The sequence below is a fragment of the Petromyzon marinus genome, chromosome 12, assembly GCF_048934315.1.
Source record: "Petromyzon marinus isolate PM22_M1 ecotype Great Lakes invasive population chromosome 12, UKy_Petmar_22M1.pri1.0, whole genome shotgun sequence".
In the NCBI taxonomy this organism is placed as follows: Eukaryota; Metazoa; Chordata; class Hyperoartia; order Petromyzontiformes; family Petromyzontidae; genus Petromyzon; species Petromyzon marinus.
Window position 1 is genome coordinate 1,463,949 of NC_133678.1, and position 22,499 is coordinate 1,486,447.

Here is a 22,499-nt window from a genome sequence, read left to right on the forward strand (position 1 = left end):
TCTATGTGTGAGTCTATGAGTCTCTGTGTTAGTCTGTGGGTCTCTGTATGTCTATGGATTTATGTGTGGGTCTATGGGTCTATGGGTCTCTGTGTGAGTCTATGGGTCTCTGTGTCCCGAGGGACCCTGCATCCCGTGTGACGGGGGTCCCTGCCAGGGGGACCGACCCCGCGATGATGATGATGATGACTGACGAGGGCGTCACCGCTGTTGTTGTGCGCGGAGTCGCCGGGGCGGGGCCCGTGACGTTGAATCCGGCCCAGCGCCTCCCCCCACCCCCAGCCCCTCCCCCGTGGCTCCCCAGCCCCTCCCCCGTGGCTCCCCTCGTTGTCTCTGCCCCCCCCCCCCCACCATTAAGAGACCCCGGAGCGGGGCCCCCCTCGACTCGCTGCCCAGGGCTCTGCGTGCGGCGACCACAGGACACGGGAGGCCGCATGCGGTAGGTGTCCTGCACGCACGGCCCGCGTGTACACACTACACATGTACACAGCACATACTACACATGTACACGGTATACATACTACACATGTACACGGCACATATTGCACATGTACACGGCACATATTACACATGTACACAGCACATATTACACATGTACACGGCACATACTACACATGTACACGGTATACACACTACACATGTACACGGTATACACACTACGCATGTACATGGTATACACACTACACATGTACACGGCACATAGTACACATGTACACGGTATACACACTACACATGTACACGGCACATAGTACACATGTACACGGTATACACACTACACATGTACACGGTATACACACTACACATGTACACAGCACATATTACACATGTACACGGTATACACACTACACATGTACACAGCACATAGTACACATACTACACATGTACACGGTATACACACTACACATGTACACAGCACATATTACACATGTACACGTATACACACTACACATGTACACGGCACATACTACACATGTACACGGCACATACTACACATGTACACAGCACATACTACACATGTACACGGCACATACTACACATGTACACGGCACATACTACACATGTACACGGCACATACTACACATGTACACGGCACATATTACACATGTACACGGCACATACTACACATGTACATGGCACATACTACACATGGTGTGTACGCCACATGCAGTGTTCGGTATAATACAACATACACTGGCACACTCTATATGTGGTATACATTGTGTATACTGTATTATACACCGTATACAATATACTGTAATGCAGTATACACAGTAGATGTAGTATACACGGCAGTATACACTAAATATATTAAAAACTATTATTCAGTTAATATATAGTATACAGAAGGTACGGTATAAACAGTATAATATAGTGTACAGTGTACACTAGACTAGTGTACATCGCGTACAGTATATACAGGATACAGTATATAATGCGTACAGTATACATGGCATACAGTACACACCGCGAACAGTATATAGGGATACAGTACACACTGCGTACAGTATACGCTGCCTACAATGTACTGCATCTACACGTACTAGACATACAGAATGTGCTACATACGGTACACATTAGACTATACACTGCATACATTATTCACTACAATATACAGTATACATTGCAGTATACAGAAGTTCATTGGTCAGTGGGTGAGCCCATTGGTGTGTATGGGTGAGCCCATTGGTGTGTATGGGTGAGCCCATTGGTGTGTATGGGTGAGCCCATTGGTGTGTATGGGTGAGCCCATTGGTGTGTATGGGTGAGCCCATTGGTGTGTATGGGTGAGCCCATTGGTGTGTATGGGTGAGCCCATTGGTGTGTATGGGTGAGCCCATTGGTATGTATGGGTGAGCCCATTGGTGTGTATGGGTGAGCCCATTGGTGTGTATGGGTGAGCCCATTGGGGTGTATGGGTGAGCCCATTGGTGTGTATGGGTGAGCCCATTGGTGTGTATGGGTGAGCCCATTGGTGTGTATGGGTTAGCCCATTGGTGTGTATGGGTGAGCCCATTGGTGAGTGTGTGAGCCCATTGGTGTGTATAGGTGAGCCCATTGGTGAGTGGGTGAGCCCATTGGTGTGTATGGGTGAGCCCATTGGTGAGTGTGTGAGCCATTGGTGTGTGTGGGTGAGCCCATTGGTGAGTGGGTGAGCCCATTGGTGTGTGTGGGTGAGCCCATTGGTGAGTCTTGGTGTGTATGGGTGAGCCCATTGGTGAGTCTTGGTGTGTATGGGTGAGCCCATTGGTGAGTCTTGGTGTGCATGGGTGAGCCCATTGGTGTGTATGGGTGAGCCCATTGGTGTGTATGGGTGAGCCCATTGGTGTGTATGGGTGAGCCCATTTGTGTGTATGGGTGAGCCCATTGGTGTGTATGGGTGAGCCCATTGGTGTGTATGGGTGAGCCCATTGGTGTGTATGGGTGAGCCCATTGGTGAGTGTGTGAGCCCATTGGTGTGTATGGGTGAGCCCATTGGTGAGTGTGTGAGCCCATTGGTGAGTGGTTGAGCCCATTGGTGAGTCTTGGTGTGTATGGGTGAGCCCATTGGTGAGTGGGTGAGCCCATTGGTGAGTCTTGGTGTGCATGGGTGAGCCCATTGGTGAGTGGGTGAGCCCATTGGTGAGTCTTGATGTGTATGGGTGAGCCCATTGGTGAGTGGGTGAGCCCATTGGTGAGTCTTGATGTGTATGGGTGAGCCCATTGGTGTGTGTGGGTGAGTCCGTTGGTGAGTGGATGAGCCCATTGGTGAGTGAGTGAGCCCATTGGTGAGTGGATGAGCCCATTGGTGAGTGGGTGAGCCCGTTGGTGAGTGGATGAGCCCGTTGGTGAGTGGGTGAGCCCATTGGTGAGTCTTGGTGTGTATGGGTGAGCCCATTGGTGAGCTTTGGTGTGTATGGGTGAGCCCATTGGTGAGTTTTGGTGTGTGTGGGTGAGCCCATTGGTGAGTCTTGGTGTGTGTGGGTGAGCCCATTGGTGAGTCTTGGTGTGTGTGGGTGAGCCCATTGGTGAGTCTTGGTGTGTGTGGGTGAGCCCATTGGTGAGTCTTGGTGTGTGTGGGTGAGCCCATTGGTGAGTCTTGGTGTGTGTGGGTGAGCCCATTGGTGAGTCTTGGTGTGTGTGGGTGAGCCCATTGGTGAGTCTTGGTGTGTGTGGGTGAGCCCATTGGTGAGTCTTGGTGTGTGTGGGTGAGCCCATTGGTGAGTCTTGGTGTGTGTGGGTGAGCCCATTGGTGAGCCCGTTGGTGAGTGGGTGAGGCCGTTGGTGAGCCCGTTGGTGAGCCCGTTGGTGAGTGGGTGAGCCCGTTGGTGAGTCTTAGTGTGTATGGGTGAGCCCATTGATGAGCATGGAGGTCCTTGCTGTCCCCACCTGCTCGCCATCATGTGCCTAGTCGTGTCTATTCAGCTCAATAAAGTTTCCCTGTTCAGGGCCATTAAACCGTCAGGCTTCCCAGTCATACGAGCTGGTGGGCAGCAGCTCCGTGGAGTTGTGCTTTAGCAGTGTCTCGGGATCAGTCGGAGAGGTGCCTGATCTCATCAGATCTCGGCAGCTAAGCAGGGCTCAGCCTGGTTAGTACGTGGAGAGGAGGTTATCTGGGAATACCAGGTGTTGTAGGCTTGGGATGAAAGGTGGTCAAGAGAGGGTTTAACGTAAGTGGATTCAGGAATATGAATGTGAATGCAGGATGTTGAGTGTTTTCCTCCAGTATACATGGTGGGGTTTTTTCTGGGTTCTCTGGTTGTCTTCCCACATGAAGCTCGGCAAACGTGGAAGTGGTCAGACATCCCACTGGAGCTACAGGGCCCTCCTGATCAAAACTCTTTGAGACTGTGAGGTTTTAACTGGTATTAGCCAAACACCCCGTTGCTGAAATATAATTATATGCAGATGACTCAATCGGACTGACACATGGGAGCAACATCATCCCCTCCTGCGAAAATTTAGCAGGGTCCTCCTGTGACTAGCCAATACTTTCCTGCATAAACAAGTGTAGTAGTCCTGTAATAGGTTATTAATACGTTATTAACAGCTTTGGCAGTGGTACACTAAGGACAATTAACAACACCTCGACACCCTCGTCAATAGCAACACTGCTTGGGACCCTAAAAAGAAAAGGTATATTACTGTAGTAGGCGACGTTTCGGGCAATGCGGCTTATTCACCGCTCGTAGCGAGGCCAGAGAGGTGGAAGTACTGCATCTCCTGTGATCTGCTCTTGAGATGTTCGAAGCATGACAGTCAAACTGAAAACAGTTTTGATTCTCAGAACTGGAAAGCCAGAATTTAGGCACAGGAAGTAAAACGTGAAATCTAATTTGATGGTGTTTTTTTGCGTGCAATCATTTGTGACTGGGCTAGCACCATCAACTCGCTATACTTGAAAACCCGGTTTAATTACAGCCCAGTCTAAATCATTACTGTATCTAGGTATCTGTGTGATACCACGGGTCTCTGTGTGACCCCACGGATCTCTGTGGGATCCCACGGGGCTCTGTGTGATCCCACGGGTCTCTGTGTGATCCCACGGGTCTATGTGTGATCCCACGGGTCTCTGTGTGAGCCCACGGGTCTCTGTTGGATCCCACGGGTGTCTGTGTGAGCCCACGGGTCTCTCTCGGTGTGAGCCCACGGGTCTCTGTGTAATTCACTGGTGACCTGGGTTGACCATGAACTCACTGCACTTGAGAACCCGGTTTAACCACACACAGTTCAGTGTAAAAACAGTGTGGGTTTCTTTGTGAATCATTGCTTCTCTGTGAAGTTTGTATGCTCTCCGTCCCGTTCTGCAGTGCGTGAGAGCCAGTGTGTGATGACGGGGGCGGCGGTGTAGCAGTTAGCGCGCTACGAACCCGGCGACCCGAGTTCAAAAACCGCTCACGGCCAACACCAGTGACGATCATCTGACCCGGTCGTGGGCTTCCCCAAGGTCGACTTAGCCTCAAATAAGTACCTCATGCAATGTGTAAACATCGCCACCAGGGAGACGAGGGGCAGTCAGGTGTCGTGCTGGCCACCCACCCCCTCGTATACCGTGCCAGCCTTCTTAGGTGATCACCAACAGCACTTGCCCCAGCAGTCTGCTACAGGCTATACGGGGAATCTTTGTCTTGTCAGTATGATGGTGTGAGTGTGTGGAGTCTTTTTTAGTTCTCTCCCTGTTCTCCCGAATTCTCCAGTTTTTTGCCATAGTGAACAAAAAGTACGCACACTGCAACTGGTACAAACCAAGCATCTCGATACTCAAACTTTTGGATCTCAACAGCAACATCGCCCCCTACTGCAAACATATGGCACGACCCTCTTGAAAACAAGTCTTGAGACTCAGGCTTCCCGGAGTTAAATAGCTTCGTGTTATTAATACCAATAATAACACTAAATAATTAGAATAGGCTTTACCCTGTCTGGCAATGACATGTCTTAAGATGTTTAAAAATCAAAGAGACACCTATTGTAAGGCATCAAATCTGTGTCAACCACACACGCTTGTGGTAAAGCAAGCAAACGAACTGCTTTGATAATAATGTGTGCATTGTTTTTCATACTGATTTGGCCTGCACCAGAGACATCCTCCTTTCTGGTTGTGTCTCACCGGTGTTTGACCAGGGAACACCAAAAAAAGCGATTGGTGTCTCTTTGGTGTTCAAACATCTGAACGCCTCCTGTATTGTTGCAGGAAAGGGTAAAGCCTATTATTTTTTTCATCATTTTGATACTGGGAAAAAAATTGTCCCATTTGATACTAAATAATGTAACTCGCTGACCGTCAAAAAAACACCGCCACACTTGAGTGCACTGTTTAAATCGCGGGCCGTCGAGGACCTGGCCTCAAAAAACCTAGCTTGTCAGCGGCGCTTTAACACCCGAGTCCGCACGGTGAACTTCCGCGTAAATCATTTTCTTTGTGTGGTTCAGGTTTGGGGAAGGGAGGAGGCCTGCTTGGGGCTCGCTGTTTTGGGATGGTGTCCAATGCCAGCGGAAGGTGGTGTTTGTGTGGTTTTTAGGGTTTGAGACCTGGGCGATGGCTTTGTTATGCAAGTGTGTGGTGAGCAGCTCTGGAATGTTCCGCTGGGTTGTGCAACAGAATGTGCGGTAACTCGGCACCCAATAAGCATGCATCTTAGCGGCAGGGATAATCGCATGGCAGTTAAAATACATGCACTGTATATCTCGTGGTGTGTACACATCGCCACTTGGGTAACCGCGGGAGAGACAACTGGTTAAAACGGTTATCCATTTGCATCGCGTGTTATAATATTTTTTGTTCATCATGATGCTTGTTTGAATCTCGTGAAGCTTTTTCAGAAGGGCCCTGGCAAAGTTTTTCAGAGTAGGAGGGAGGGGGTGACGATCGTTGTGCAGATTCCAAGTAAGGCAATTTGCAAGTAACTTTTTTTATTTGGCTAAATCGGACCGTGACGCTGGCACACGATGAGGCCCTACCCTCGCGGACGACCTCACGGGATCTTTAACGGCCACTTTGAAGCAGACTGCACGAGGTACTTTTGTGGTCATTACACCTGCGGCCTTAACCAGGGTGGCAGGATTCAAACCACAGACCTCTGCACAGCGTTGGTGAAAGGAATCTCCATGCAGGGGAGGAGGTTGTTTGACCATAAGTCACCACGCTGGCCAGTGCAAGTTTAGAAACATGCTTTTAGAGAATTTGTCTGCTATAAATGTCCACGTGATAAGCCACTTCGTTGAGCTATCATTTGTGGCTAGGTCAGTCGGTTCTGAAATAGAGCTTTATAGCTCAGTGGGCCTTACCTGGTAGAATAAAAAATAGTTTAGCTTTCGTTTAAGTTTGTGGAAGGGGGGGAGGAGGAGAGGCCCCAGTACTGGTTCAGATATCACTCGGTACCATTGGTGTTAGTCGTGGCCAGGAATCGAACTCGGGACTCGGGGTTCATCGCGCAGTGCGCTAACCTCCGTGCCACCGTTCCACCCTGATGTACCAAATGCTGCTGGAAAACATGGCTAAACAACAAACAAAACACCACTAAATGTTTCTGGGCAAATACCCCAATGCTGAAAAATTATTCAATTGATACTACACACAGCAGCGGCAGCAGCAGCAACACCAATATCACCCCCCCCCCTTTCGCTTTGAAATCCTGGCAGGACTCTCTTGAACAAGAGTCTTGAGACGCGGTGAGGCTTCCCTCGGTACACAAGGATAATAAATAAATATTGCTGGTCTAAAGAGGAGGCCACGGAGTGAGTGTTGGATGTAAATATCTATTTTTTTGTAGTGGCAAGCGGCCATGTTTGTTAGCTTCACGCATGAATGCCTCTTCCCACATCGCTGCTCCTACAGGCATGCACACACACAAAGACAGATGCCCCTTGTAGCTTGAAGAGACTGTTGAGGCAAGTGTTGTTAGCGAGCGCCTCATAAAGGCCTGCAGTACCACGCCCGGCCACCTTTGTCTCACTAGAAGCGATGTTTGCACACTGCACCGGGTGCTTATTTGAGGCTGAATCGACCTAGAGGAAGCCTGGGACCCGTTCAGATAACCATCACTGGTGCTGGCCGTGAGCAGGAATCGATATCTGGTCGCCGGGTTCACAGCACAGCGTACTAACCGCTGCACTACCGCTCACCACCAACACACCCACGCACGCACGTACATGTACACTTACGTAAACATGTTCACACGGACCAGCACTCGGCATTTTATTGCTTCCAAAGTCTCATGCTCAAGACCGCCACACCAGAATGCTTGCTCTAGAGTAGATAAATGTGACCGCACAGTACCTGGCTATCGATCCCATCGCCGTGAAAGCTGCCGCCGCTTTCCCTTAGCAGAGTCCAGGTTATGGTGTAAGGCACCCCAGTGGGGGTGTGTGTGTTGGTGCTGGTGTGTGGGTGTGTGTGTGTTGGTGCTGGTGTGTGGGTGTGTGTTGGTGCTGGTGTGTGGGTGAGTGTTGGTGTTGGTGAGTGTTGGTGTTGGTGTGTGGGTGTTGGTGTGTTGGTGCTGGTGTGTGTGTGGGTGAGTGTGGGTGAGTGTTGGTGTGTGTGTGTGTTGGTCTGTGGGTGCTGGTGAGTGTGTGTGGGGAGCGGTGGCGCAGTGGTTGGCGCACTGTGCTACAAATTCAGCGACCAGAGTTCGATTTCTGCTCACGACAAACACCAGTATCGAATATCTGAACCGGTCCTGGGCCTCCCCTAGGCCGACTCGGCCTCAAATGAGTACCTGGTGCGGTGTGTAAAGATCGCCGCTATGGAGACAAGCGGCCGGGCGTGGTGCTGACCGCCCACCCCCTCTTGTGCCGTGCCAGCCTTCATAGGTGCTCTCTAACAGCACTTGCCCCAACAGTCTGTTAACGCTATATGGGGTAGTGTGCGAGGTGTGTGTGTGTGTGTGGGTGCATGTGTTATGGGGAGCGGTGGCACTTTGCTTAACAAACTGCGCTTAAACGCCGGCGCACCTGAGTTCAATTCCCTGCCATGGCTAATGTCAGCGGTGAGGGATATCATAACTGCTTCCTGATGCTCTCCTAAGTCGACTCTGCCTTAAATGTTGATGGTTGAGCTCATTGGTGATCTAATGGGTGGGCTCATTGGTGAGCATTGGAAGGGGATCTCTGCCTTTGTGCAAGTATGAGGCTACGTGTGTTTGTGTAGGTGAGGCCGTGCGCGTGGGAGTGCCAAGTCTGCCTGTGGCTCCCCGCGAGTGTTGTGTGTACAGCGAGGCTCTCGGGGTCTCTTGGGAGGCAATCCTGTGTTTGTGTGTCTTTCCGTCACCCGTGAGAGATGACGTTTCTGGCTGTGCGCCGCGCGCCTTGATCCGCGAGCCGTACGTGACGCCTGTGTGCGATGATGCCGGGTGCCTTATAGTGTGTTGCTCTCATCGCACCTCTGTGATGCTTTGTCTTGTTGCGTGTGTTTGACGCTGTGCGAACGTATCTCGGCGTGTCCGATGCTGCGCGTGTCTGTGCGTGCATGACACTATGCATGTTTCTGTATACGTGCGACGCTGTGCGCGCATGTCTCTGTGTGCATGACGCTGTGCGCCGTGTCTCTGTGTGTGCGACGCAGTGCGTGTGTCTCCGCGTTTCTCTGTGTGTGCGACGCTGTGCGCGTGTCTCTGCTCGTGTCTCTGCTCGTGTCTCTGCTCGTGTCTCTGCTCGTGTCTCTGCTCGTGTCTCTGCGCGTGTCTCTGCGCGTGTCTCTGCGCGTGTCTGTGTGCGTGAAGCTGTGCGCGTGTCTCTGCGCGTGTGTCTCCACACGTGTCTCTGTGTGTGCGTGACGCTGTGCGCGTGTCTCTGCGCGTGTGACGCTGTGCGTGTGTCTCCACACGTGTCTCTGTGTGTGCGTGACGCTGTGCGTGTGTCTCCACACGTGTCTCTGTGTGTGCGTGACGCTGTGCGCGTGTCTCTGCGCGTGTGACGCTGTGCGTGTGTCTCCGCACGTGTCTCTGTGTGTGCGTGACGCTGTGCGCGTGTCTCTGTGCGTGTCTCCACACGTGTCTCTGTGTGTGCGTGACGCTGTGCGTGTGTCTCCACACGTGTCTCTGTGTGTGCGTGACGCTGTGCGCGTGTCTCTGCGCGTGTGACGCTGTGCGTGTGTCTCCGCACGTGTCTCTGTGTGTGCGTGATGCTGTGCGCGTGTCTCTGTGCGTGTGTCTCCACACGTGTCTCTGTGTGTGCGTGTCTCTGTGCGTGTGTCTCCACACGTGTCTCTGTGTGTGCGTGACGCTGTGCGTGTGTCTCCACACGTGTCTCTGTGTGTGCGTGACGCTGTGCGTGTGTCTCCACACGTGTCTCTGTGTGTGCGTGACGCTGTGCGTGTGTCTCCACACGTGTCTCTGTGTGTGCGTGACGCTGTGCGCGTGTCTCTGCGCGTGTGACGCTGTGCGTGTGTCTCCGCACGTGTCTCTGTGTGTGCGTGACGCTGTGCGCGTGTCTCTGTGCGTGTGTCTCCACACGTGTCTCTGTGTGTGCGTGACGCTGTGCGTGTGTCTCCACACGTGTCTCTGTGTGTGCTTGACGCTGTGCGTGTGTCTCCACACGTGTCTCTGTGTGTGCGTGACGCTGTGCGCGTGTCTCTGCGCGTGTGACGCTGTGCGTGTGTCTCCGCACGTGTCTCTGTGTGTGCGTGACGCTGTGCGCGTGTCTCTGTGCGTGTGTCTCCACACGTGTCTCTGTGTGTGCGTGACGCTGTGCGTGTGTCTCCACACGTGTCTCTGTGTGTGCGTGACGCTGTGCGCGTGTTTCTCCGTGTGTGCGATGCTGCGTGTGGCGCCGCATGTGGGGCCTGCAGAAGCCAGGCTCCCTCGATGGGGCGAGTCACGCTTGTGCCGCTCCCCGTGCCTTCCTGCGCCAAGTTCAGCAACCAGCCCGACATCGCCTCCAACAAGATCCTCATACTGGAATTGACTGAATGGTTATGTATATGGATTTTTAATAAACACTAAGAGAAGTAATTTTAATTCGAGTTAATCCTTTAAGCTTCTGCACCAAGCCAAGCTTAGCATTCTTATTAAAACGCTCGTTCGCCGAGAGCGAGAATCGTACGTCGCTAGGGCGAGCGGCGGAGGGATCCGCCGGGTTTGCTCGGAAGAAAGCACGAGGAAAGCGGAGTTTGGTGGAAGGGGGGGGCAGGGGGGGGGCGACAAGATGGAAGAAGCCCTCCTGGATGGGGCGTCCAACCGCAAGCATCGGCGGAACCCGGAGCCGCCCGCGGGCGTCAACCGCAACAGCCGCAATAACAACCACGGCGGCGGCGGCGGCGGCGGCGGCGGCGATGAAGCCAGAGGCAACGGTCGCGTGCAGGACGGCGCCGCCCGCTCGCCATCTGAAGGAGACGCGACGATGGCGTTGTTGGGAAGAGGAGGAGGAGGTGGTGGGGACGAGGCGGAGAAAGCGGTGGAGCCCTGGCCCGGCAAGGAGAGCGGCAGCGGCGTGGCCGCCGTGCCCGGCGGGGATGGGGATGAGTCTGAGAGCGACAGCGACAGCTCGGTGGAGGAGCTGCCCCTGCGCCAGTGGGTGATGAACGGCGCCATCACCTTCGGGCGGGAGTTCTGCTACGCGGTGGACACTGCGCTCGTCACGCCCGTGCTGCTCACCATCGGTGCGTGCGCGTGCGTGCGCGTATGCGCGCGTGTGCTAACAACACGACCCAACCGCTTGTTAAGGCTACACGCTATGTGTGTGCCAACACGTGCACACACACACATAGCGGGGCATACACACACACACATTGGCAAAGGCACACTGGCGCACACACACACACACACTGGCATGTATACAAACACATACCAGATTGAGGCACCACCCCTTGCCATTACATACCTGCGTGTGTGTGTGTGAGTGTGTTTGAGCTTGCGACTGGGGTTGGCATCGTCCCCCACTCCTCTTGATGTCGAGGGGAAATGGGCGAGGTTTAGGACTGTGGTTCATGCAGCTGCAATGGCTGCTTTGGGTACATGGTCTAGACCTCCTCAGAGACCCTGGCTGACAGAGGAGGTGTTCAGGCTGGCTGAGAAAAAGCGACAGACCGACTCTCATCGTCTACAGCATCCCACGTCAGAGAATGAGGAGGCTTACCGCAGCCTTCGCTCGGAGGTTCGGAGAGCCGTGAGGCACTGCAAGGATGGTTGGTGGTCACGAGTTGATGAGGAATTGGAGTCTGCCTGAATGGCCCGCAATCACAAATCGCTCTTTAATTCCATCGAAAAAGTAACCTGCAGCGCCACACCTATTACCATAATTAGGGGAAACAACGGTGATCCAATCTCTGACCCCCAGGAACAGGTTTGCAGATTTGCTGAGCATTTCTGTGAGGTTCTGGGGGAGGAGAAATTCCTCAACCTGGAAAACATCGTGGCACAAAGTGAGGATGACCCTGCTGAGGCTGCGGTGCCTCAAATATCGGAAGAAGTCACCCCCTGTGAGTGGTTGACTGAGGTGCCATCTGTTGAGGAAGTACTGAAGGCGATCCAGAGCCTGAGACCAGGAAAGGCACCAGGCAGAGATGATCTCCCAAGCGAAATGCTGAGGGAGGGTGGCGTTTGTCCACAGACTGCCCTACATGACATCATAACAACAGTCTGGACCACTGGATGGGTTCCGCAGGATTGGAAGGATGCACTGGTGGTCCCCTTCTTTAAGAAAGAGGACCGCACAGACTGTAACAACTACAGGGGCATCTCACTCCTCATTATGCCGAGAAAGGTCCTGGCAAGGATTATTCAACATAGCCTTGCCAGCCATGCTGATGAGAGGCTTGCGGAGCCCCAATGTGGTTTCAGGAAAGGGCGGTCCTGCACAGATGCCATATTTTCTGTCCGTCTGTTACACCAGAGGTGTAGGGAATTCCAACAAGACCTACCTCTCTGCTTTATTGACCTGGTCAAGGTCTATGATACCATCAGTAGGCCTGGGCTCTGGGTTGTTCTTCGTGCTTTCGGAGTCCCTGACCCGCTGCTCTCGATCATTAAGGACCTTCATGATGGTGAGTGGGCCTGGGTAAAACTACGTGGCCGGGAGTCGGAGCCATTCCCTGGGGTGCGCCAGGGATGTCCTCTGGCTCCCACATTATTTAACATCTTTTTCGACCACGTAGTTCATGAAGCCTTCAATAGCTGTACCGGAGGAATATCCATCTGGTACAGATACAATGGGAGGCTGATCGATGCCCGGGTGCGGTCAAGGGATGGCTCCCTATTGATCAACCATGTTATGTATTCCAATGATCTGGTAATAGCTGCTCACTCAAAGGAGGAGTTGGAGGCGCTGCTGCTGAACCTGGAGCTTGCCACTTAGAGGTGGGGACTTACCATCAGTCCCAGCAAAACTAAGCACCTGCCTGGGTATTTTGTACCATCGGACACTCCATCCCCACAACTCCCAATTGGTGATAGGGCAGTTGTGGAGAGAGTCGAGAGTTTCCCATACCTGGGCAGTGTGCTTATGACCAGCTCCGGTTTGACAGCAGAGGTCTCACTCCGAAACAGTCGAGCGGCATATTTTCATCGGTTGCGTAACGCTGTGTGGAAGCTACCTGGTCTGTCACTCCGCACTAAGCTTCAGGTCTTCTCGGCCACGGTCATTCCCTCCCTTCTCTACACTTGCGAAGCGTGGACCCCCCTAATGGAACATCTTCGCCGGTTAGAAACATTTAGGCTGGCCTACCTACGATCCATCCTGTGTTTAACCAGGCTGGATTGTGTGAGGAGCTCACATACCCTTGAAAGATCTGGACAAAGTCCCATCGGTGAGCTCCTCTGGCAGGCAAGGCTGCGTTGGCTGGATCATGTAGACCACATGCCCAGCCACTGCATGCCTAAACAGCTTTTGTTCGGCTGGATCGAGGGGGCTAAACGGGCGCGGCACGGGCTGGAGAAGAGATGGAGTGATGTGGTACTGGAGGATGTGGAGCTGAGTGGACTAGCCGATGACTGGTCCCAGCGGGGTCAAGATTGGTTTCTGTGGAGGTGGCTCGTGAAAGACGCTACTGGACAATTGGAGGCAGTCACCCTCCAACTAAAACGGCGGGGGGAGGAGCGACGCTCACAACAACGAGCGGAGCGCCGGGTGGCTAAAGCACAGCAAGTTAGCACAGATGGGGGCACAGGTGGTGCATCAGCCAGTAGTCTCTTTTTTTTGTCGACCCGTGGCATCTGGGTCTTCCCGTGACCTCCTGCCAGTGGGCGTTCGACACTTCACGTGGCCTCGACGTGCACATAGCCTGGCGCAAGCGTCGTGGTGACGTTACCGCCACTTAGTGGCGAATGGCGGTTGTTGTGAGGGCGGGGGGGGGCACCGCTGCTCAATCTGCAAAGTGCTACTAAGAGATGGTGCCTTACCATCAGCACCACAAAAATAGACCACCTGTCTGGGTATTTTACGTCGTAAAATGTTCCCTGGTCCTCTGGCTCTGTTCTCCATGAGAGATGGGGCAGTTGTGGGGAGAGTGGAGAAGTTTCCTTGCCTGGGCAGTGTTCTTATGATCAGCTCCGGTTTGGCAGCGGAGGTCTCGCTCTGAATCACAACAACGACTTGAGCACTGGGCAGCTAAAATGCAGCCAGGTGGCACAGTGGGGAGCACAAGTGGTGCATCTGCCAGTCATCTCAGTAAACCCATAACACCTGGGCCTAATTCCGTAACCTTCTGCCGGCGAGCCTTCGAAACCTCACGTGGCCTCAAAGTGTGAGACCGGCGCAACGTTACGGTTGGAAACAGTAGTGTTGTGGTTAGCGTGCTGCTCGCTGCACCTGGTGCTCTGGGCTCATTTCCCACTCACGGCCTTCATCAGTGGTGAATATCTGCACCGGACCTGGGCCTCCCCGAGGTCATGGTGTGTAAACATCAGCACTGGGGAGACTAAGGCGGTCGGGCATGGTGCTGGCCACCCACCCCCTCGTGTGCTGTGCCGGCCTTCACAGATGCTACTCGCTAACAGCACTTGCCCCAACAATCTGTTAAAGGCTATACGGGGGATCGTTGTCTTTTGGTGTGTGTTTGTTTGGAACAGGCCTGCCTGAGCAGTACTACTCGCTCACTTGGTTCCTCAGCCCCGTGCTGGGTCTCATCTTCACGCCGCTCATCGGCTCGGCGAGCGACCGCTGTACCCTGCGCTGGGGCCGGCGCCGCCCGTTCATCCTCGTGCTCAGCATCGGCACGCTCATCGGCATCATGCTCTTCCTCAACGGCGCCAACATCGGTGCCCACCCGTCGCGCGCCACCCTACACACGCGCGCGCATGCACAGCCCCGCACACACACACACGCCACCCTACACACACACGCGCGCATGCACAGCCCCGCACACACACACACGCCGCCCTGCACGCGCGTGCATGCACAGCCCCGCACACACACACACGCCACCCTGCACGCACACGCATGCATTGCCCTGCACACACACGCTGCCCTGCACACACGTGCGCGCATCACGCTTTACGCACGCACGCACGTGCACCGCCCTCCCCGCGCGGGCACTGCCCTGCACACACAGACAAAGATCCCCCGCCGTATAGCCACCTTTGTGTCCCTCGTGGCGATATTTACACACCGTACCAGGTACTCCCTTGAGACTGAGTCGACCTAGGTGAGGCCCAGGACCAGGTAACATAGTTATCACTGGTGCTGGTGGCCGTGAGCGGGAATCGAATTGGGGTCGCCGGGTTCGTAGCGCTAACCGCTACACTGCCGCTCCCCGCGCACACACACACACGTAAACGCACACCACCCCCTGGTGGTGATGATTTGCTTCCGACTCGCCGCCACGGTGACGCTTGTTGCAGGGCTGGCGGTGGGCGACGTGCCGGGCGAGCAGCTCGTGGGGATCGTGGTGACGGTGCTCGGGGTGGTGCTCCTGGACTTCTGTGCGGACGCGGCAGACGGCCCGGTGCACGCGTACCTCCTGGACAACGCCGACACGGAGGAGCAGGACCGCGCGCTCAGCATCCACTCGCTTGCCGGCAGTATGTGCACGCACAGAGACGACGGCACAGAGACAAACATCCCTCCCACCACCCGCCATTATTGAAGCCAAACTTTATTGATGAGCGGACGATAATTCGCCTTTCGCGTAATAAAAAAAATGACACATCCCATCAGCCACACGGCCTTCTGGGAGTGCGTGATTTTAGTAAAGTTGGCTCAAAAACAAGTACTCACCCTTTGTACCGGTGTTGATATTCAGAGGCATCAGCACCTCCGATTAGCACGGTTGGCTATGTACGGTGCAAAGGAAGTTCAACACACATGCAGCAGAGTAAGGCATTTCTTGAACCAATGCTGATGAACTGCCAGATATTTTAAAGTATGTATGCATGTTGAACTTCTTTTGCACCATACGTAGCCAACCGTGCCAAGCGGGCCCTCTCTTAGGTATGGGCCGTAAGTAACCAAATAGCAGACACTGACTCGCTTCACAAATCTATCTTCCATTCCGGGCCTCCCTTCCCATAGAGAGCCACGGGCTCGCAGGAAGAGAGCCACGGGCTCGCAGGGAGAGAGCCACGGGCTCGCAGGGAGAGAGCCACGGGCTCACAGGGAGAGAGAGCCACGGGCTCGCAGGGAAAGAACGCCACAGGCTCGCAGGGAAAGCCATGGGCTCGCAGGGAGAGAGAGCCACGGGCTCGCAGGGAAAGAACGCCACGGGCTCGCAGGGAAAGAGCCACGGGCTCACAGGGAGAGAGCCACGGGCTCGCAGGGAGAGCCACGGGCTCGCAGGGAAAGAAAGCCACGGGCTCACAGGGAAAGCCACGGGCTCGCAGGGAGAGCCACGGGCTCGCAGGGAGAGAGCCACGGGCTCACAGGGAGAGAGAGCCACGGGCTCGCAGGGAAAGAACGCCACAGGCTCGCAGGGAAAGCCACGGGCTCGCAGGGAGAGAGAGCCACGGGCTCGCAGGGAAAGAACGCCACGGGCTCGCAGGGAAAGCCACGGGCTCACAGGGAGAGAGAGCCACGGGCTCGCAGGGGGAGAGAGCCACGGGCTCGCAGGGGGAGAGAGCCACGGGCTCGCAGAGAAAGAACGCCACGGGCTCGCAGGGAGGGAAAGCCACGGGCTCGCAGGGAGGGAAAGCCACGGGGTCGCAGGGAAAGCCACGGGCTCACAGGGAGAGAGAGCCACGGGCTCGCAGAGAAAGAACGCCACGGGCTCGCAGGGAGGGAAAGCCACGGGCTCGCAGGGAGAGAGAGCCACGGGCTCACAGGGGGAGAGAGCCACGGGCTCACAGGGGGAGAGAGCCACGGGCTCGCAGGGAGAGAGCCACGGGCTCACAGGGGGAGAGAGCCACGGGCTCACAAGGGGAGAGAGCCACGGGCTCGCAGGGAGAGAGCCACGGGCTCGCAGAGAAAGAACGCCACGGGCTCGCAGGGAGAGAAAGCCACGGGCTCGCAGGGAGAGAGAGCCACGGGCTCGCAGGGGGAGAGAGCCACGGGCTCGCAGGGGGAGAGAGCCACGGGCTCGCAGGGGGAGAGAGCCAAGGGCTCGCAGGGAGAGAGAGCCACGGGCTCGCAGGGAGAGAGAGCCACGGGCTCACAGGGGGAGAGAGCCACGGGCTCGCAGGGGGAGAGAGCCACGGGCTCGCAGGGGGAGAGAGCCACGGGCTCGCAGGGGGAGAGAGCCACGGGCTCGCAGGGGGAGAGAGCCACGGGCTCGCAGGGGGAGAGAGCCACGGGCTCGCAGGGAGAGAGAGCCAGTCCCACGGTGACACCGCGCATGTGCCCCGCCACAGGCCTGGGCGGCGCGCTGGGCTACATGATGGGTGGCATCGACTGGACGCACACGCCGCTGGGCCTCGCCTTCCGCTCGCAGCAGCAGGTGCTCTTCTTCTTCACGTCGCTCGTGTTCACCGCCTCGCTGCTGCTGCACCTCTTCAGCATCCCCGAGGAGGTGTACACGGGGCCCGTCAGCGACGAGGGCTCGTCGCGCGCCATCAACTCGGCCCGCGCCAACTCCTCGCTGCAGCCGAACCTCGAAGAGGGGGAGGGGGCGGCTACCGACGCCGCCGACGCGGCGGCGGCGTCGTCGTCGCGCGACCCGGAGTGCGGCCTCGACGACCGCGACCTGGACGACGAGTCGGGCGGGCCGGCGGGCGACGGCGGGCGCTCGCAGGCGCTGTCGTGCCTGTTCGCCGACGAGGTGCGCTCGAACCACGAGGTGTACATGGGCCGCGACGACGACGACGACGTCCACGAGGCCGAGCTGCTACGATCGCAGAGCGACTCGGTGCTGCACATGGGCGACGTCGGCTCCGAGCTGCTCTACCTCGGCTGCATGGAGCCCTCCGAGTTCGACGGCCCCTTCATGACGCCGGCGCACGCCACGGCCGAGGCCGCCCGCAGCAACGACAGCCTGGCCGGCGCCGCGGAAGACCGGGAGGGAAGCGACGCCCCGTTCCTGCTGCCGCCGCTGGACGACGCGGGCGCCGGTGGCGAGCTCCTGGGTGTCGCGGCGGACGGAGGAGTGGGGGACGGGCGCCGCCTGGCCAACGGGACCAAGGCGAAGGGAAGGCCGCAGCAGCAGCACGGCGTGGGGCTGAGGCCCCGCTCGGCGTCCATGCGCCGGCGGCACCAGCAGTTCTACCAGCGGCAGGCGACGTACGACTTCTACGCCTACTCGGGGCGGCTGGGGTCGCACCGCTACCGGCACCGGCGCGCCAACGCCTTCCTGCTCATCAAGGCGTCGCGCAGCCTCAACGACCTCTACGAGCTGCAGCGGCGACAGCGCATGAGGATGCAGCAGCGCACGAGGTGACTGCACAAGCACCGTGAACGCTCGCACCGTGAACGCTCGCACCGTGAACACGCACCGTGAACATGCACACCGCCCAGCCAAGTGAAAAACGCATCCCCAATTATCTCCCACATTTCCAGCCCTAATTAAAATGTTTCCCCTCCGCTGGTTTGACCCTGGGGTCAAAACTCGTAATGGTTAATCCCGGTGTCCTCCTGATCCCCTCATCATCATGCTCCCCCGCCCCCCCACCCCTGTTGCAAGCACAAAGGCAAAAATCCCCCATGTAACCTCAACAGGTTTTTGAGACAAGTGCTGTTAGCGAGCACCTATGAAGGCCGGCATGGCACACATCATCGTCACCTGACCACTGATCCCCCCCCGAACTCCGATCTCCCCCCGTGACCGCTGCGCCAGGCTGCGGCACGCGAGCAGCGCGACGGAGGAGAGCGAGGGCAGCGAGTCGAGCGACGAGGTGGAGATGGAGATGTCCGTGCGCCTACTGTGGCTCTCCATGTTCAAGATGCCGCGGCAGCTCCTGCGCCTCTGCCTGTGCCACCTCATCACGTGGGTGTCCATCATCGCCATGTCTGTCTTCTACACCGACTTCATGGGCCAGGTGGTCTTCCAAGGCGAGCCTACGGTACGCGTGGCAATGCACGCACGCATGGCAACGCACACGCGTACGGTACAACGGGGCAAGGAACGTAATACTTATCTATGTGCCTCTGTCGGATGTTTTAGATTTATCACGTGATGCAGTTTTTGTTGTCACTGTTACGCCGATTTCTATTTGCTTCATTGCTGTGCTGTGTTTGTGTTGCACGTTGTCCAAATCGGAATATTTATATTGCAGGAGGAATCCGATGAGCTATAAAGCTCTTTTTTTTCACAGATGTCCAGTAGAGGGCAAGTCAGAACGTGAAATCAACAAACAATGCACAATCACGATAGGAGTGCAAAGTATAGGAAAGATGAACAAATAATTGTGGTTACCCCCAGGTCACTGGCAGATGAGACTCTTATCCTGGTCTCTTCTCACCTGAACCGGTCCTAGGCCTCCGCTGGCGTGGCATGTCAACATCGCCACTATTGACGCCGAGGGTCGTGGTGCTGGCCACGAAGCCCTCCGCCCTCTTGTGCCACAGTACCGGCCTTCGTAGGCGCTACTCCGAAACAGCGCTTGCCCCAAACTAAAAACGAAACTAAATTATTTTTATAGCTCTTTTTCAGAAGCGACTTGGCCATGAATGATAGCCCAGCGAAGTGGCTCATCGTATTAAAATGTAGAGCACCCAGCTACCCTAAACGCGTGGTGATGTTGATTCTAAACGCGTGATGATGTTGATTCTAAATGTGGGGAGAAAAACCAGAGGACCCGGAGAAAAAAAATCTGCACGACCACGGGGAGAGAGACGCGCAAACTCCAAATATACAGCAGGAGTCAGGTTCGGGATCGAACCCATGAACTCCTGCATACCAGGCGAGGTAGTGAACATCTCCTAGCCACCGGGGCACCCGAACAGTCTGTTAATGCTACACGGCGGGTGGGGGGTGGGGGATTTTTGTCCGTGCAGGCCCCCCACAACTCGACGGAGCTGGAGAACTACAACAAGGGGGTGCAGTATGGCTGCTGGGGCCTCGTCATCTACGCCGCCACGGCCGCCCTGCTCTCCGGTGAGGCCGCCCTCTCGCTCGCGCGCGGTCACTCTGTCTCTCTCGACGACTCCACTTCCGGCGGACGCGTCTTATCTCAGATTATATTTGCTTATAGAGAGAAGCGCCCGAGCTCCAAGGCGCTCTCTCTCACGGAACTTCAAAAGCGGAAACAAATATAAGAGTGGATTAGATGGCAGGGGGGGGGGGGGGGGGCCCAGTGCAAGGGCCGAGGAATGAGCGACCGTATCCTCCGTTACAGTCTCCATGGTCACCATCTCCACGGTCACCGTATCCTCCTATACCGTCTCCATGGTTACCGTCTGTGAGAGTGACCCGTGCGCTCGTGCGTGTGTGCAGGCCTGCTGCAGCGCTACACAGTCCACCGGGACGTGAGCCTCAAGCTGCTGTACAGCGTCGGCACGCTGGGCTTCTCGCTCGGCATGGCCGTGATGGCTGCAGTGCCCAACCTGGCCGTGTCCATGACGATGATCGGCACCATGGGGCTGCTCTACGTGGTGCTGTCCTACTGCCCCTACGCCATGCTGGGATTCTACCACGAGGACGATGAGGTGCGTGCAACACCCGCCCTCACCCCCCTGCAACAGCGCCGCAACAACAATGCTGCAACAACAACAACAACAATGCTGCAACAACAACAACAACGCCACAACGCACTCTTGCACGCTGCGGTCTAACTGCTACATGATGCCTCGACCCGCTATGAGACGCAACAACACGCGCGTGTGTCGTTGTGCCTCTGTTCATTGTGCGTGTGTCTTTGTGTGTGTGTGTGTGACGCAGTGATTAGCACACTGCGGCTACAAACCCGGTGACCCGAATTCGATCCCCATTCACACTACACCTGGCACACGTCTTTCTCTCTCCCCCTATATATTTACCTCCGCACACCTCTCTGCCCGTTCGCCCCCCCCCCCCCCCCCCCAGTACGTACGGCACAGCCCCGGCGGCACGCGGCGCGGGCTGGGCATCGACTGCGCCATCCTGTCGTGCCAGGTGTACATCTCCCAGATCCTGGTGGCGGCCGGCATCAGCGTGGTGATCGACGCGTTCGACACCGTGCGCTCCGTGCCCGTCGTCGCCTCCGCCGCCGCCTTCCTCGCCTTCCTCGCCGCCACCTTCATCCTCATCTACCCGGACGACGACGACGAGGAGGAGGAGAAGGAGAAGGAGGAGGGGAAGGAAGGGAGGGCCCAGGACGGCACGGGAGGAGGGAAGGGAGGCGGCGGCGGCTGTGCGCAGGAAGAGCGGCGCGAGAGGGCGCCGGCCACGCTGCAGCTGCGGCGCAAGCCTGGCAAGGGGGTGGAGGTGGAGGAGGCGGCGGCGGTGGTGGCGCCGACACCATCGGCGGCGGCGCTGCAGCTGGAGACGTGTGTGTGAAATAGTGAGAGAGTGCGTGTGTGTGTGTGTGTGTGTGTGATAGAGTGTGTGTGTGTGTGAGAGAGAGAGTGAAAGTGTGTGTGTGTGAGATAGTGTGAGTGCGAGAGTGCGAGAGTGCTTGACTGTGACTGTGTTGAGAGTGACTTCCAGACTGGCGGCCTGCAGAGGAGAATGAGCGACCCTGCCACTGAGTGACGGTTGACTGGGGGTGAAGGGCTTCCAATAGAAGCCTCTCTCGGTCTCGTTTCTACCGCGCCGCTTGTGTCGGCCATGCTTTGTGTCCCGATAGGTTTGTCCTTCTCTGTTTGCACAGTTATCGCCGACGTGTAGCTCTCGTGTATAATTTGCATGATGCTGTAAGTTGCGTACACGTTGCATAATTGATCCCTTGGGTCTCTCACCAGTGATTCGATGCTCGTATCGATTTTAATTACTGATTTCATGCTCGTTACATGCCTAACACGTGTGTGTGTGTGTGTAATAACCGTGTGTGTATACACCTTTTTATAGGAGGTCACGAACAGAACTTGCCCCCAACAGCCCGTGTAGGCTAAAGGGAGACTTTTATCTTTGTACGTGTGTGTGTGTGTGGGGAGAGCGGGGGTGTGTTGGTTAGCGCTCTGCACTACGAACCCAGCGACCAGAGTTCGACACCCGCTCACGGCCAACACCAGTGGCAATTATTTGAACCGGTCCTGGACTTCCCCTAGGTCGACCCGGCTTCAAATGAGTACCTGGTGCGGTGTGTAGTAAACATTGCCACTGGGGGAGACAAAGGCGGCCGGGCGTGGCGTTGGCCACTCGCCCCCTCGTGTGCCACAGTGCCGGCCTTCATAGTTGCTATTCGCTAACAGCACTTGCCCCAACAGTCTGTGAAGGCTGCTTTGTCTTTGTGCGCGTGTCAGTCGATGGCTGTGCCGGGGCCCTACTGAGGCCCCCCTCTGCGAGGCCCCGAGCCTCCGGAGGGGGCTGAGCATTCCCCCGTTGAAGGCCCCCGTCTGGTCTGTGTGATTTTATTTGTACTCTTGATCGTGATTTTTGAAAACCGAATCTCCGCGTCATTCCGTGGAACTCTGACCGCGGGTGCCCGAAGCCGACGTCGTTTCCGGACGTCCGCGTGGGTGGCTGTGGTCACGGTGCAATTAAAGCGTGGGCCAATCGCTCCGCGTGTGCCTCTGTTTGTCACTCGGAGAGAGGGGCGGTGCAGTGCGAGAGCGGGGGGGTGTGAGGTGGGGGTGTCATGATAACT

General features: G+C 56.2%; 1 protein-coding gene across 1 annotated transcript; it reads left to right on the forward strand.

Moving 5' to 3' along the window:
- Positions 1 to 324: 324 nt before the first annotated feature.
- Positions 325 to 22,410, forward strand: SLC45A4 (solute carrier family 45 member 4). Its single transcript, XM_032953103.2, has 9 exons — positions 325 to 439; positions 10,265 to 11,074; positions 14,481 to 14,669; positions 15,252 to 15,431; positions 17,193 to 18,210; positions 18,611 to 18,836; positions 19,771 to 19,870; positions 20,210 to 20,421; positions 20,798 to 22,410. Exons 2-9 carry the CDS (start codon positions 10,621 to 10,623, stop codon positions 21,248 to 21,250), a joined length of 2,832 nt encoding a protein of 943 aa, XP_032808994.2. The 5' UTR covers positions 325 to 439; positions 10,265 to 10,620; the 3' UTR covers positions 21,251 to 22,410.
- Positions 22,411 to 22,499: the final 89 nt, after the last annotated feature.